The sequence below is a fragment of the Accipiter gentilis genome, chromosome 17, assembly GCF_929443795.1.
Source record: "Accipiter gentilis chromosome 17, bAccGen1.1, whole genome shotgun sequence".
Lineage (NCBI taxonomy): Eukaryota > Metazoa > Chordata > Aves > Accipitriformes > Accipitridae > Astur > Astur gentilis.
The window spans coordinates 24,130,746-24,146,768 of NC_064896.1; the positions used below are offsets into that span (position 1 = coordinate 24,130,746).

The window sequence follows — 16,023 nt, forward strand, 5'->3', positions numbered from 1 at the left end:
ACCCCAGACCACTGCCTGCCTCCCCCTCCCCAAGCCTATGTTCTCTCCTCTGCTGTTAATAAAAGCCATCCCACCCCTGCTTTGCTGGGCATATCTGAAAGACACGAGCCAGCAGTGTCCCATTCGTATACACCAGTGGACTTCCAAGTGCTCGCAATTTTTTTATCAAATATTTTTAGGTTTGAGGGTTTCGTTATTTTTCCTCTCTTCAGAGCTAGAAAAAGTTGATCAGATTCTCAGCTGAGTAGGGCTGATCATTAAAATACTGCTCTACAACAGCCAGTGATCAATGCTTGTATGTTGAAATATAGCAGCTGAATAGATGTGGTGTATTTAGCTTTTAGTTAATCTACACTGCAGGTATTAATTCAGTAAGGTACTAGAGTGAATAGAAATTTTCAGAAATGCCTAAAAAAACCCCTTAGTCAATGTAAAAATATGGCAAAGTCGGTAAAGAGTATAATAACTGTTTATGAAGCATTCTCCCATTTCTCCTTTACTGCAGGATCAAAAAAAACCCAAACCAAACCAAAACACATAAAATAATTTCTGCCCTGTAGGGGAGACTCTTGGCTAAAACCAGCTCTCCTGCATTAATGTTAAAGTACGTGGCAGATCTAGAGTTACCTGAAAAACTTTCAGACTCTGCAAAACCTCCAGAGAAGTAAAGAAAAAAGGAAAAAGGGGGAGGTGGGGTGTGGTAGGGTGGATTGTTGTAAAAAAACCCATAAATTCTGCTGCAGTGGGATGACTGCAAATGGGAGGATGGGACTTGTGTATGTTCATGCCCATGTCCCCTAAGTGACAAGGACATCTAAAGGACATTTGACTTCATTCTTGTCAACTCTTTTTTTTTTTTTTTTTTTTTAAGGTCCTTCCACATTTTTTTTATTATTTTTTCACGGCTGTTGTGAAGGGTTGAACCTGGCTAGACACCAGGTGCCCACCAAAGCTACTCTATCACTTTCCTCCTCAGCTGGACAGGGGAGAAAAAAAATAATGAAAGGCTCGTGGGTCAAGATAAGGACAGGGAGAGATCACTCACCAATTACCGTCATGGGCAAACCACACTTGACTTGGGCAAATTAGTTTAATTTATTACCAAAGTAGGATAACAAGAAATAAACCCAAATCTTAAAACACCTTTCCCTCACGCCTCCCTTCTTCCTAGGCTCAAATTCACTCCCAATTTTCTCTACCTCCTCCCCGCTGGCGGCACAGGGGAAAAGGGAATAGGGGTTACGGTCAGCTCATCACATGTCGTCACTGCTGCTCCTTCCTCCTCAGGGGCAGGACTCCTCACACTCTTCCCCTGCTCCACCGTGGGGTCCCTCCCACAGGAGACAGTCCTCCATGAACTTCTCCAAAGTGGGTCCTTCCCACAGGCTGCAGTTCTTCATTAACTGCTCCAGCGTGGGTCCCTTCCCCGGGCTGCAGTCCTTCAGGCACAGCCTGCTCCAGCGTGGGTCCCTTCCTTGGGGTCACAAGTCCTGCCAGAAAACCTGCTCCAGCCTGGGCTCCTCTCCCCACGGGGCCGCAGGTCCTGCCAGGAGCCTGCTCCAGCGCGGGCTTCCCACGGGGTCACAGCCTCCTTCGGGCATCCCCCTGCTCCGGCGTGGGGTCCTCTGTTCCCGGGCTGCAGGTGGAGATCTGCTCCCCCGTGGACCTCCCTGGGCTGCAGGGGGACAGCCTGCCTCACCGTGGTCTTCCCCAGGGGCTGCAGGGGAATCTCTGCTCCGGCACCTGAAGCACCTCCTGCCCTCCTTCTGCACTGACCTGGGGGTCTGCAGGGCTGTTTCTCTCAGATGTTCTCGCTCCTCTCTCCAGCTGAAGATGCTGTTGCACAGCTTTCCCCCTCCCCTTCTTAAATACGTTCTTCCAGAGGCACTACCACCGTCGCTGATGGGCTCTGCCTTGGCCAGCGGTGGGTCCATCTTGGAGCCGGCTGGCGTTGGCTCAGTCTGACATGGGGGAAGCTTCCAGCAGGTTCTCACAGAAGCCACCCCTGTAGCCCCCCCCGCTACCAAAACCTCGCCATGCAAACCCAATAGAGCTGTCCAGGTAAAATATTATTGCTAATGCAAACAGAATGTGCATAACCCTTTACACGACCTCTTTATGAGAGTTTTCAGCGTACCTACTAAAAGCAGGAGAAAGATTTAAATAGTATTCCTACAAAATCTTATATTTAAAAGACTATGTCCTTGCAGAACTGAGTAAACAACAGTACAAAGCAACTATAATGCATTTTTAAACAATTCTTATAGCCAATGGACAGTATCTTGCTGATATATTTGACTTATTCAATTATGTTAATTAAAACTTAAGTGGTAGTTGAGAGCTTTCTGAACTGCTGTCACAGAAAAAGTTTTATTTTAAAAAAATCATTAAAGTTATATATACAATTTCTAAGCCCCAAGTGACCTGTTAAAGAAAGGAAAATTAATATACTTCAAGTCAGAAAAGGCAGGTTTCTCTATTAAACTGTGTAGCTTTCCCTAATACTGCAAAAGTTAGAAAAAAAAAAAAAAAAAGGCTAGATTTTAATTAAAGATGAGGATATTAAATCATAGAAAAGTGTGACAGCTTCTAATTCTAGAGGCAGACACCAAATCATATTTCCATGAAGTCAATGGGAATTTCACTATTCAATTCAATAAGTCGTCAAGGACTTATCTTTAATTAGGTACATACTTAAAGTGGATGCACCCATATAATTGTTAGCATACCTGAACATGTAACTGAGTAATATGTACCATCACCTTGGATACCCACTCAAGTATAAAGTGATTTATAAAATATTCAAGCCTTATTCAAGCAGATAACAGATCTCTTCATCCTAGTAGTTGCTTTCATTTGCTGTCTTGTAATACAGAGGCATGATGAGTAACTTCAGTTTTCATACATCACAAAAACCTATCTACACTTCCTGACATATAGTTTTGCTATGCTTGATGCATGACAGGAAGGTTTGCCCTAAGGTTACGTATAGGATAAAATGTTGGAGAGACTGGGAGTCTTTTACCTAACAACACAGAAGCATTTAGTGTAGAAATTGATTTCGGGCCTACACTTTGCATCTTCATTTTTGGGTCATCTTAACTGCTTGTCTACCTTTCTTTCTACTATAGTTTTCTGAAGAGCCAGGAGTGCGTTTTAATTTTATGACAGAGGTTAAAAAGCACTTGTCCCAATTTCTCTGCAACACACAATCCACCAATATATTTTAGATAACGGTAGTGTAGGATAGCAAATGTTTTTCAATTAAAATGTGGCATAGTTATGGAAAGAAAAATTAACATAAAAAGTATTCACATAACATAAAAAGTTTCACAAACTTTGATATGATGACTCGAGTCAATCCTTTGAGGATTTAGGGATGGGTCTTGCAAAGCTTTATTAAGAATGGGATTACTGGTCAAGAAATTAATCCTCTTTTGTCCCAATTTTAGCCCTAGAAACAATAAAAAACCTGGAGAGGGATATCACTAGACACCTGGATAAGTGCTATTGTGATGGATTTAGGTCTGCTTATTTTATTCTGCTGTGTACCTGGACTACTATATTATGTATGTAACATAGAAGATTTTTCAGCCCCCTGTGTATGTGTATTTATATATCAAAACCTACCATCACAGACAAGCACAGGCTTTTCTTAATGTACAATTTCTCATAAGCTTTCAGACAGTAGTAACCGTTACACAGAATATTTCTCATGCAGTCCTAATGCAGTTTTTCAGCCATCTCGCAACACAGTCAGAATAGATGTGACAGCCCTTACCTATGCAGGCATTGCCTAAGGACCGCAAGCTTCTGAAAAAATTATTCTAGAAGTCACAATGGAAACATCACATTTCTGTTGAAGCAGAAACTGAACCTGGTTTTCTTGAGTCATATCCTCCGTGACATTTCAGTCTCTCCTTTCACATAAACTTTGTATATATTGCACAGGTTATTCTGTCCATTTTGGTTTATCATAACATCACTTTATAAAAATCTACTTACAAGCACTTCTGTAATTGAGCAGTGAAAAAAGTTTTTTCATGCAGTTATTACAGTTATGGCAAGAAAAAAGTTACTCTTAGAAAAGAGGAGCTATTACTGAAAGAAAGTAAAACAAATTCTCCTGCAAATCATGTGAATTTCCTTCAGCTTAACTAGAATACTTCATTTTCAGTTCAACAATAAAGAACTGCTAAATTCTCTTAATCTCAGTCAACTGATTTCCAAAAGCACACTCAAAACTCCAAAAGATAAGTAGTAGCCACCTCCTAGAATGTTAACAGAGATTACTGAACAGGGTTTTTCAACTGTTCATGGAGATAAACTTCTAGTGCAAATAACCTTCATCAAAATTGTTTACACTCAGATTTCTTTTAGAAAAGACAGACAGCCAAATTTGTGATCATTCAAAGATAAGGTTCATTCCCTTTATGCATATGATGGCCCTTAAGGAAAAAGAAAAGCATAATTTTAAAAATTTACCAGTTACTGTTTCTTTATACATGCATGTGCACACAGACATACCCCCACACCAGGGGAGCGGCTCCTCGATTAACTAACTCATTAGTTAACCTTAACTTGTCTGCAATTCTGTTATGTTTCTAGAACTTAAAAATATTTAGAGGAAAACAGATTGTTATTAATGTGACTCTCTGTATGTAGTTACTATATAGCTACTAGGAACTAACTATTCCCCACTTATTTTTTTCAGCTCCACCTAGAGCCAAAAGCTATTATTGGTAGCTGCAGTAAAGCCAGAAATTCAGTAATTGAAGTTAAAGCGATGTCATTTAAATCCAGCTGGCACAATCAAAGTGATTACTGAGCATGCCTTTCAGAAGAAAAACAAAGCACAGTAAAAACAGAATAGAATGTAAATATACAATACATTTTTTAAGCAAGCAGCCACAGACAGAAGACTTTGAAAAAAAAGTATAATGTTCAATTCCCTTTGAGAGAATGAATGTCAAATGTCTGAGTGTCATTGGTGTGACTTTCAAATGTATTAAAAAAATGGATTATACTGGAATTATACTGTTACAGGAATGAGTTCAGGCTTTAACGTCCAGGTTCTTGTGTAACACAAATTTACATTTATCTACAAATACAAGTATTTTTCTTTTTTTTCTTGTATTTACCTGTTACAAAGTCCTGACACTCAATTCTAAAGAAGTACGAAAAAGTCTTTTCCTGTTTTGCTAAATCTATACCTTTCAGGTATTTGTGACTGTTGCATCAATATGAGAGAGTAGTCCAGGTAAGTAACGTTCTTGTTCTTGTTACCTAAAATACCACACTGAGGCTTAGCCTGACTGCCTCTGTCATCTCGTATAAGCATCTCTCCTGTGTTATATACCTAGGCAGTAAATACTTCTATTGCCTCTACAAAAGTTGCTCTGAAGTCTTCATATTTCATACTAAACCAAAAACTTTAGGCACCTTTCAGGAAAAGTTTCAAGTATTAATTACCTCAAGACAGTCTGTTACCTGATGTTACGAAAGTTGGTCTTTCCTGTACAATTCAGTAACTGGAACCTCAATCTTCCATTTTCCTGACACACAGCTTCAGCAGCAAGGTACTGGTTACTCGGCAGTGTTCTCCCTCACGGCAAGAAATCCTACCCTCTTCTAACCTTGTATAAACATTTCTGAAGAAGTCTTGACAAATTGGAATGTTCTCATCAAAAAGCTTATTCAGAAAATTCCCCCACGTGTGTGGTTATAGGATTTGACTAGCTACTTGCAGCTAAATGAGTCGACAAAAATAAATGTGTCTTGTTGTCGAGAATATATTCACTGTAATTAGTTTTTCACTAACTGTATCGTGTTGGTCAGCAGGCATATTGGTCTCTTGGAGAAGTTCTTAGGTAAAAAGGCATTCTCTGAACAGTCAAAAAGCAGGAATCTTTCACTGATTTGATGAGTAAGAATCTTAAAGAAGCTGCAGTGGAGCCAGAGGGATTAATGTTCTTCAGTGAACTGGGAACCCACAACTTAGTTTTATCTCTTGTGAACTCAGGTCTCAACAAGTGACAAAGGTCACTTAAACAGAACTTTATACTCTTCTATAATGCAAACATATAGGAAAAGAAACCGCTTTTTCAAGTAAGTAGAAGCAATAACATGATTTTGCTCTGGACTGAACACCAAATTCTACAACCACACTTTGAGAAATGCAAGGCGTAACGTTTTACTGAATGTCCAGATCCAAGCAATAGGTGATTTCCACCTAGGTAAATTCGGAAAGCCCAGCTCATAACCTTCACTGGGTGGAAATTTCCACAAAGCTTTGGCTAAGCACTGAGCATTCCAGCGCTTCTGAAACCTCATAGTTCATGCTATATGCTACAGAAGCTCAATGCCTATTACTTTGCTTGAATTTACTGATTCCTCAACCTAAAAACACTACTTACCACCTAAAACTGACAGAGAAAAGAACAGAAATCCATAATGTCCTTGATCCCATTTGTCTGTGTTAGCAGTAACAAAGGTGTAATACATTGTCTTCTTACTTCATAAATCCATCAATGTCACTAACTAAACAAGTCCAACAGATTTATGGCCTCATCTGTAGTCAACAGAAATAAAAGAGAAACTTTCCACCAAAGACTTTTATCTGATGCCTGTTAATCCCCTCCTCACGAGAAGATCGTTTGTCGATGGACAGAATTCTGGAAGAGGAGAAAGCCATTTGGCCTATTTTATGTACAGTTCCATGATGTTGTCTAATTAAAAATTCACCACATTCACTTAAGTCAACATTCTTCTATGTTCTCAGGAGAGCAGTTTGAAAAGGTTCACTAAGAAGATGATATCCATTAATCAGCCTATTTTGCAAACTCCATCAAAGTGCCAGAGTACCGACTAAAGCATGCAGCAGTCCTGCATTGTCTTCACCTATTTGGCAATCAAGGCGGGGGGGGGGGGGGGGGGAAGACTATTGCTAATTGAATTTCTACCCCACCCCACCCCAGATTCAGGATAAAATAAAAAATTTTAGTCTTGGAGACAAATTCTTACCCACATAAATACGATCCTTAAGCACAAACAAACTGTATTTTGAAGGCCTACAGAAAGGCCATTTTTTTAAATGCACCTTTAACTGTCCCTGATTTCTCTTCATGAAACTAATTGATAATGCTGATTTTTATCTAAGGCAATTCTTACTACTGACTTCTGGGATTTATTTAAAAAATACTGTTTTCTTTCTTGCTTGTAGCTGAACATCCTAATCGGTTACACTTCTGTAAATACAGAATAACTTCACAGATTTCAGTGATCTAATTTGGGATTGACTCAATTAACACAGCCAAATTCATTAATCAAGTTAGCAAAGGGCTACCATTTAAATATTTTTTCTGCCTCTTCAAAGAGCAGAGGAGAAATATCCACACCAAAGTTTAATACAATTTTGAGCTGATAAGACTCTATCTATCTTTTCCTCAATCACTGAGCCCTCCACGTTTCTTTTCAGGTTAAAACTAGGTGATGTGAATGAAAACCAGTGCATCACTTACTATGAGAAAGAACTACTGCTGCCATACATAAATATGCAGTAATATCAGCATGTGTATGTGTAAGCAATTAGTAAAAAATAGAACAGCCTATAAAAACAAATTGAAGCAAATTATAACAGTGAAATCATCTAGTACCTGTGCTTGCCCATCCAATGAAACCAATTACACCAAAAGAGTGCAGTAGCTTCAACTGCAACCTTAGTGAGATACGTTATTTTTCTTATACAATCTTCACACCGCATTTTTGGTCTGTGCCATGATTCTGGAACATTTTGATTTTGTTTTGGAGGAAGTATCAATTTCACTCACATTTCCAGTAGCTACCTCTTTAGGAGACCTTGAAGAGCCTCTTATCTATCATATATTTTGGGCATTAAAAAAAAAATCAATGCTAAAACGTGTGAGAAGTGAGCAGAAATAGCTTTCTGAAAGCAGATCTCTTTCCTTCAGCATGAAGATACAATTTCTACATTGACGCTACATTGACTGCGAGCAAAAAGATCTTTCACAGTAGCTGTGCAAGGTGCAGCAGTATCTGTGTGTACTTCAGATGGGTAACACACAGCCAGGGAATTTCAAAATTAATTAATTTTGGAACTTGCAAATTACTGCTCATGTGTGTATATACAGACTCATTTTGCAGTTGCAAGGATGAGATTATTCTAAGAATAACTCCTTTCCTACTTTCTTTGACTTAAAGTATCAAAATGGCATTAATGCAGGCATATTTGATGCCCAAATCATAGCTATTTTTCTGCATTACCCCCCCTAATTTTAACACTTTTCATACATGAATATCTAAAGCAAATATGCATGACTATCTAAAGCAAAAAAAACAACATAACTGCAGCCATGACAATAGTAAATAACATGGCCATACAGGAATAATAATAACTGAATAATAATAATAACAACAACAACTATTTCAAAGCAGTTTCAAACACATGCTTCCAAGTGATTGTATTATGAAGGATTGTTATGAGAAAAGCTTACACTGGATGTATGAAAAAAATACTTCTCTGTCTTTAGTCCCTATTTACCGTTAGTCTAAAAGGCGAGAAAGTATCAGGAAATTATGTCAGCATGTATTTCTTTACCCACATTCAGTCTCCTCTTTCAAAAAAAGTAGCAGTTCAGGGTAAGTATGGCCTTTCCACACCTAAATATTGCAAGTGTAATTAAAGAATCATTAATTTATTATTATTTCAGTTCAGACACAAACTTACCTAAAAATGGATCACTGTATTCTGTATTAGACAGCTTAAGCAAGTTGTTTTCCAAAGTCTCCATCACTTTAGCTGGAATAAATGCAATATTCATATCAGCGTTCACATGTATTTTTTAAGTAAAAGAAACACTTTTCAAAGCTGTCAGTGACTCAAATGAAAAAACTTTACGCTGAAATTTTGAAGAGCACTTTCCATTGGTGGAAAAAAGAACAAGATCACTTTACTGAAGACTTTCACTCTATTCCTGAGATAAGTTTAACTTGGTGAAATAACTTACTAGAGTAATAATTAGTGCCTATGAACATTAAAGGAAGGACTTATCAAGATTTAGTAGCAGAAGCCAGCAGAGTTAATTTGTTCTACAAAGGTTCACACACAGTTGGCAATAGTGTACGGCAATAGTTGGCAACAGGTGACATACACAGCGACTGGGATCTCCAACTAGACTAGTCTCTCTATTAAGGCATATTTATCCGTTAAAAGAGAAATCCTAAAAAAAAAAAGTAATTCCTTTTTCCAACACAAGCTAAAATTCATAGGGACTTTCTCCCTTTTCTCTCATTCTCTCCATACCACTCTTCTCCACACCACTCTTCCCTGATTCTGCTATTCATGAATGAATGCATCTGCTCCTACATGTTCATACTTAAAGACATTTCTTGCCAAAAGCCTAGTATTTTTTTTAATCCCTCTCTCCTAGGATGAACTACAGAAACCTTCATGCTCTTCCCCAGCATACAGGAGCACTTTCTTTTCTTGTTTTCAGTGAGAAGGAAATAATCTTGTAATTCAGAAAAATAAAATAAAAATTAGTGTAAGCCTCACTTCAAACATTATAGAGATTGACTCAAAAACTCGGTACCATGGCTCTTCTAGCTGTTTTGTGCAAAAACATCTCTCCAACAAACCATAGATATCTAAACAAATCAAAGCTTATCAGATGCCCCTATAATTTAATGAAAGATGCTAAAAAATTGTATCTAAGACACCACAAAACTTCAAATTATGTTCCCATAGACCCCTTCCACTCCCAGTGTTGGAACAAGCCTGAAAGAAAAACCTCCTACCTCGTTCTGACACTACATCCACTGTAGCTGTAGACGTCCCTGCACTTAGAGGCTGAGGCCGGGGCTGTGGCTGCACACGATTTGGCTGCAGAAATGACGAATGCTTGCTCAGGCTCTGAGGATGTGTTTGGCTCTGGGCTAGGCATGGCATAGATCTTCTAGAGGGTTTCAGTGGATGCTCTTTCACTGTCTCACTCTTGCTTGTATTCATGCCTGAAAAAGCCAAAAAAAAGAAAAATAAATAAATAAATAAATAAATGAAAAGAACATAAGCTCTGCTATATTAGGCAATGACAAAGACAGAAGGCTAATTATGAAAGCTCAAGGTGATTCATCCACTTAATAAGCAACTCTCCAACTAAACAAAAATGTTTAAAATATTCAAAGTTCAAAGAAGAATACGGAGTTGGAACAAAATCCAGGAATTCTCCAGCTATCCTTCCATCAACATCCCACAACTCAAATTCACAATATTCTAAATCTGATGATTCTGTGGTACATATGTCATACAGTCATTCAGAAGCAAATGACAGGACCTAGCATCATCCACATTATGATTGCTAAACAACATTTTAATTCAGTGGTAGAAATGAATAAAACCCCTCAAACAAGCAAACAAACAAACAAAAAATTGAATACGAGCAAAAGATCTTCACAAGCTTCCTGAAGGATTCATGAAAACCTTCTCCTTTGAAATGCAGCTGTTTGCAAGTTCTGATGAATCTATTAGCTGTTTCTAGTTTTTCTTCTGCGACACATGCCAGTGTTGGGTTTTCATATGTGTTGCCTGGCTTTAGGTTCAGGTACCTACATCCAGGCATGCCCCAGCCAACTGTGTGGTATCAGTGAAAATGTTTGAAAAATCGGATTGTTAATTTAAATGAAAAATGTGATTTAGGGATCCCTGTTTTCAGTGTGTCATTTTAAAAATGATGCAAAAATCATTCCCTATTCTGAGTTTCTCCCATCTTAACATTACAAGTCTGTGTTTCCAAATTATCTCTCATAGATCTTTTATACTTAGCATGGTCTCTATTATATCACCTTGTTGGTGACAGAACAAACTTAATGTAATAACTGCTTGTATTGCCTGTCCACAAACAACAGACTGGCTACATGTCCTAAACTTACACATACAGTATCAGGCATTAAGAACATTATCTGTCATTTGAATGTATGGAACTTCTTTTTAACTCTTTGAATCCTGAAACAAAGATTCCCTTTATGTTAACTGTGATCCTCATTATCACTAAATTGTAATAATGTAATGATAATTTCTAAAATTTCTACTGTTTCTAAAAATTCACCAGGAAACACTAAATAATCAAAGTGCATTTGTCTAGGAAAGTACAACTGATGATGTAATAGCGACAAGAAATAAGGGGAAAAAAGAACTGATTTTCTGTCTCTCTTACTTGAAAGGCTCTTTGCCAGGATGCAACTCCCAGCCTCCTGCTGCCCAGTCTGCAGTGTGCATGCCCCAGCCACAGTCCCAGTGCAGAATTGTTCGTCAATGCACACCAAATAATTATCATCAACTTTGTTGACATTATCACCCTTATTGTTTAAGATTTAGAAAGTGCTACAGTGTGCCATGAGAACATGATTCTTTCCTTTTTACCCCCAGCACTATGAAAGTGTTCTCATTAATATTACCTTAATTACACTAAGCTACAAAAAGGTGGGCCTGAAAATTGAATGGCACTCAAATCCGCACACTCACTTAATACAAGGTATTTCATAAAAGAACAGGAATATAAAATGAGACCCCCACGTAAACCCGCAGAAATTCATGAATATTGAAAATGTTATTGTGAAATGAACAAGTGATGAAAACAAGCAGATTTTGTTTTGTTACCACTCTACTATCCATCACTGCTGGATCAAAGGCTAATGAAAGGTAGCCTAGTATTTCTTTTTCCCTATGGCAGACAAGTTTCTTCCTTGGAAAACATCACTTTTATACATAAAACCACATTTATTTTGAGTATTCCCACTGTTCTCACATATGCCTTCTAAGGCAAAACCATAATAAGGCTATCAGCTACACGGGTCTTCAGTCCCCAATTCCAATTAAGAAATATCAATACATCTAAGCCCGACCATAAATAACTCCACATTTTAATAAGATTAAAATTAATATCAAAAGTCAGATTTTTCTGAGAAAAAATGATGGGTTTACTCCTGTGTTTAGCTGTTGCTGACCTTCAGACTCTGTTAACTGTTTCTTATTACTACATTAACACACAATACAACTTCTCTATTAATATTTGAAAAGGAACCAAACCCTGTAAAATTGGCTTTACGAAATTTTTTTTTCACTGAAATTAGAAACTCTGACTGTGAAAAATTACTTAGCAGTTATAATACTGAATCTATTTTATGACATTCTTGCTAAAAACGTAGTATAAGACTTTTAAACAATTAAATAACCTGACCTGCTACACTGGTTAACAATTCAGTTTTCAAGGCGGTATGTACTATTTTAGCACATTTTGACTGTATGACTGGCTGTCTCTGAGTGTGATAATTATTTACAATCAAAAAAATACAGCTATCCCTTCAAGATGATAATTTTACCAATATTTATCCCATTTAATGCCCATTTAATATTTCTTCCCAGAATTTCAGGAATTTGTCAGACAACCAAAATTTGCATCTGCCAAATATTTGCAAAAACAAGGCCATATACAGCTAACATTATCCATAAACATGCTCATTATTCCACTTCAGTAATTACAATTAGATATATTTCTAAATGTTCATGTTTGGCAGATCATAAATAAGTATTTGATAATGACTATAGAATGACAATATGAATTTACAACTGTGACTGCAATAAGTATGCCTCATACTGTATTCTGGTACTTGGCACAAAGGACGCTTACAGGCACTACAAAAACTTAAAGTAAATCTACTCCTGAAAGGCTATTCTACACTATAAGGTGTGAATTTAGTTTAAAAAAAAAAAAAAAAAAAAAAAAAAAAAAAAAAAAAAAAGCAGCCAAAATACAGATCCTAAGAGCATTCCATTCTGTAAAATATTTACACTTTCCATTCAAAGCTACAAAATTCATTTCCCCTTCACCATTACGGAATTATAGTAATGCTCTTAATCCTTTTTCCTATTAGGTAACCTTTGTGAAAAAATATTGCAGCAGCACATGGTGGCAAAACCCTCCACATTTCAAAGTCAGCTAGAACAAAATAGTTGGGCAATGATTCGGAAAAAGCCCAACTCTTACAGTTGTTCCTGAGATACAAGGAAATTAAGTAGCTTTCCTCAGTTTACATGGAAGAGAAACTCAATATTAATATACCTTCTGAGTTGATCTAGGGCCTCGATGCACACCGCCCTTGTAAAAATTGAGTAATTGAGTAAAACACTGAGCGAAATCTAAGTCTATTAAAGAGCTAATCTACTGTATTCGGCTCCATGATGGACAGGGTTTGTTTCTCCTGCTTTTGCTTACAGTCACACTGTACCCCAGGCACCGGCAGGTCAGGCAGAAAGAGCATGCTGGAGCACGGAGCCATCCCACGAGGCAGCTAATTAATGGAGCGTGCATGAAAGCTGGGGAGCAAGAGAGCCACATCACATCAGGGGACACGCAGTTTGTGCAGACTAGGAACCACGGTGTAAAGCAGGGAGCAAGCAGCCAGGCCACAGGTAGAGCAGAAGGAACTCACAAAGGACAAGAGACAGCTCTGCAAGTCGGTCTTTGCCACTGGGCAATTGCTTGTGGCAACTTAAAAATAAAACTACAAAAAAGCAAACGTATTTGTACGTATTTGCCAAGGTCTCATACTGCCCTAATTCAGTAGCTACTTGCATGATTCACAGGAATTCTTAATTTTTTATGAAGCTTTAAACTGTTTACAAAATTAGAAACGCATTTTCAAAGACAAATGCATTGTACATTGGGGTGGGTTGACCCCGGCCACCAGCTAAGCATCACAGCAGCCGCGTGCTGACCCTCCACGGCGGGACGGGGAGAGAGAACGGGAAGCACAAGAGTGAGAAAAACTCACTGGCTGAGGTAAAGATAGTTTAACAAGTGAAGGAAAGAAGGGGGAAAAAAACCCAAACCCAAAAAACGACGATGCAGTGGCAATCACCCACCACCTCCCACGAGCAGACCAGCACCCAGCCAGTCTCTGGGCAATGACAACCTCTCTGCCCCTCAGATTTTACTGCTGAGTGCAATGCTCTACGGCATGGGATATCCTTCTGGTCAGCTGGGGTCGGCTGTCCCAGCTGTGTCCCCGCCAGCCTCTTGCCCACCCCCAGCCTGCTGGCAGCGAAGCAGAGCAGGGATAAAAGAGAAGGCCGTGATGCTGCAATAACCAAAACGCTGGGGTGTTAGCAACACTTATAGTCGCAGATCCAAAAACCAGCACCGTACAGGCTGCTATGAAGAAAACTATCTCCATCCCGGCCAGACCCTGTAGATACATTCGGAAGTTAACGCCAGAAATTTTTGCTACTCTCTTGGTTAAACGCCTCAAGTTGTTCCACCAAGAACAATCCAACGTGACCTCTGAGAGACTGCTGCCTTTCCTGTCAAAGTGAACTATATGGAAACACACCACAGAAGAAAAAAAACATAGTTCACGTAATTGAAGAACTATACATTAATATTGAACTCTACCAGAAATGTAAGGTGGAGGGGAAAAAAAACCCGCCACAAAATATCTATGGTTTCAATGCCAAGGAAAATTAAATACATGGAGTTTGCTATGAAGAGTGCTAAAGCCTCCTGTCTGTACAGGATCAGCAGATCTTCTGTGATTGCTGTACACACTGTCAAAGATCCTCAGAAGATTAGCACAGGGAGTCTGGTTTTCTACACTATTTCTCTGCTTGACAGCACAATTTACTCTGCAGCATGTTCTTACAAATCTTAGTCTCTTAGTGATATAAATTAACTCTCCCTGACTGTGCTAGAAACAAACAAGTAATCTAAACGTTTCTGCTGCCTGGAGAGCCACGAACTTCCAAGGAATTTTCCCCATCAAAATCGAAGAAGAATGTCACACTCAGCAAAGCTCTCTCTTACCTAAATCTCAACATAAGAGTCCATAAAGAAGGGCCTTTGATTAGCAGGATACTCCTGATATTAAACTATAACAGCTAAAGTTTAAAAGGGCCTTTCATTTAAAAACTTCCCCAAGCTCCCAGAACACGCTTTACACTTCAGTGTAAGTGTTGCTCTATCAAGAAATGCAGAACTTCATTAGTCCAACGAGGACAGTTCTTCCAGATCTGCAACAGAGCATGATTGTTCTTGGTCAGACAGATTAAGTATTAATTTAATAGGAGGTTAAGGTAGATGGAGGTAAGCTGCTGCCGCCTCAGAAGGTGCAATAGGTCTTTAAATAGGTATGAGCAGAAAGGACTCCGCTTCTTAATGATTCTGAAACGGATACTCTGGGCCAGCAGAGCAGGCAGTGGCACTGGGCTGTAGCACCCACGATGCCGTGTTCAGAACAGAGCAATGCTACGTTATGTCCACTACGCTACTTGCAAGGTTTCCAAGAAGTATTCTTTGTAGATCTTCCTGAACGGACGTGTTTATAAGACCAAAAGTCTACAGTAGTTAGACATAGCAATGGGTAATACAGAATAATATATAAAATGATGTATTTTGCAATTGTTCTGGATGGCTTTAATGATCAATTTCTTAAGCAGTGATACACTGTCAGTAATTATGGACCCTACAGCATAATTATTACTGTTGACAAAAAAGACTGTTGCTTGCATCTGTATTGGAGTCACTCCGTGTAGCAAGATGAATCACTTTATTACCACAGAAATTTACGGTAATGCAAATAACACACACTGTCATTCAATTTTAACAACAATTTAAGTGATACATACAAAAAAAGAGTATAATTCTTTCATGAGGAACTGCCTCAATTTAAAAGAAAATTACTCCCTTTTGCTCTCTCTCACTGCATATTCCTCTGTGTCATTTCAAGCAGATTCCTTAATACCATGCTGCTTCTGCTTGGAAAGAGTGAGTCACAGCAAAGTAACCTCAGAGCACATTTGCTGTTACGCTAATAGTATGATCTACCCTCATGATTCAAATTTAACAAGTTAATTCATTCTCTGCTAGTGTGTCAAGAGTCCAGTTCTGTGATATGCTAGTTTTGGTGGCATTCGCAGTTGCATGCCAATGCTTACCCAGCTCTGGCGCGCAA

The 16,023-nt window shown here is 38.6% G+C and overlaps 1 protein-coding gene across 1 annotated transcript in view; it reads right to left on the reverse strand.

Annotated features, from left to right (window-relative positions):
* ANO3 (anoctamin 3) overlaps positions 1–16,023 on the reverse strand; it is a 147,478-nt gene that overhangs the window by 86,301 nt on the left and 45,154 nt on the right. Inside the window, exons 2-3 of the mRNA XM_049820662.1 lie at positions 9,817–10,029; positions 8,747–8,818 (exon numbers count right to left, since the gene is read on the reverse strand). Coding sequence (XP_049676619.1) covers positions 8,747–8,818; positions 9,817–10,029 — 285 coding nt within the window. The remainder of the gene's footprint in view (positions 1–8,746; positions 8,819–9,816; positions 10,030–16,023) is intronic.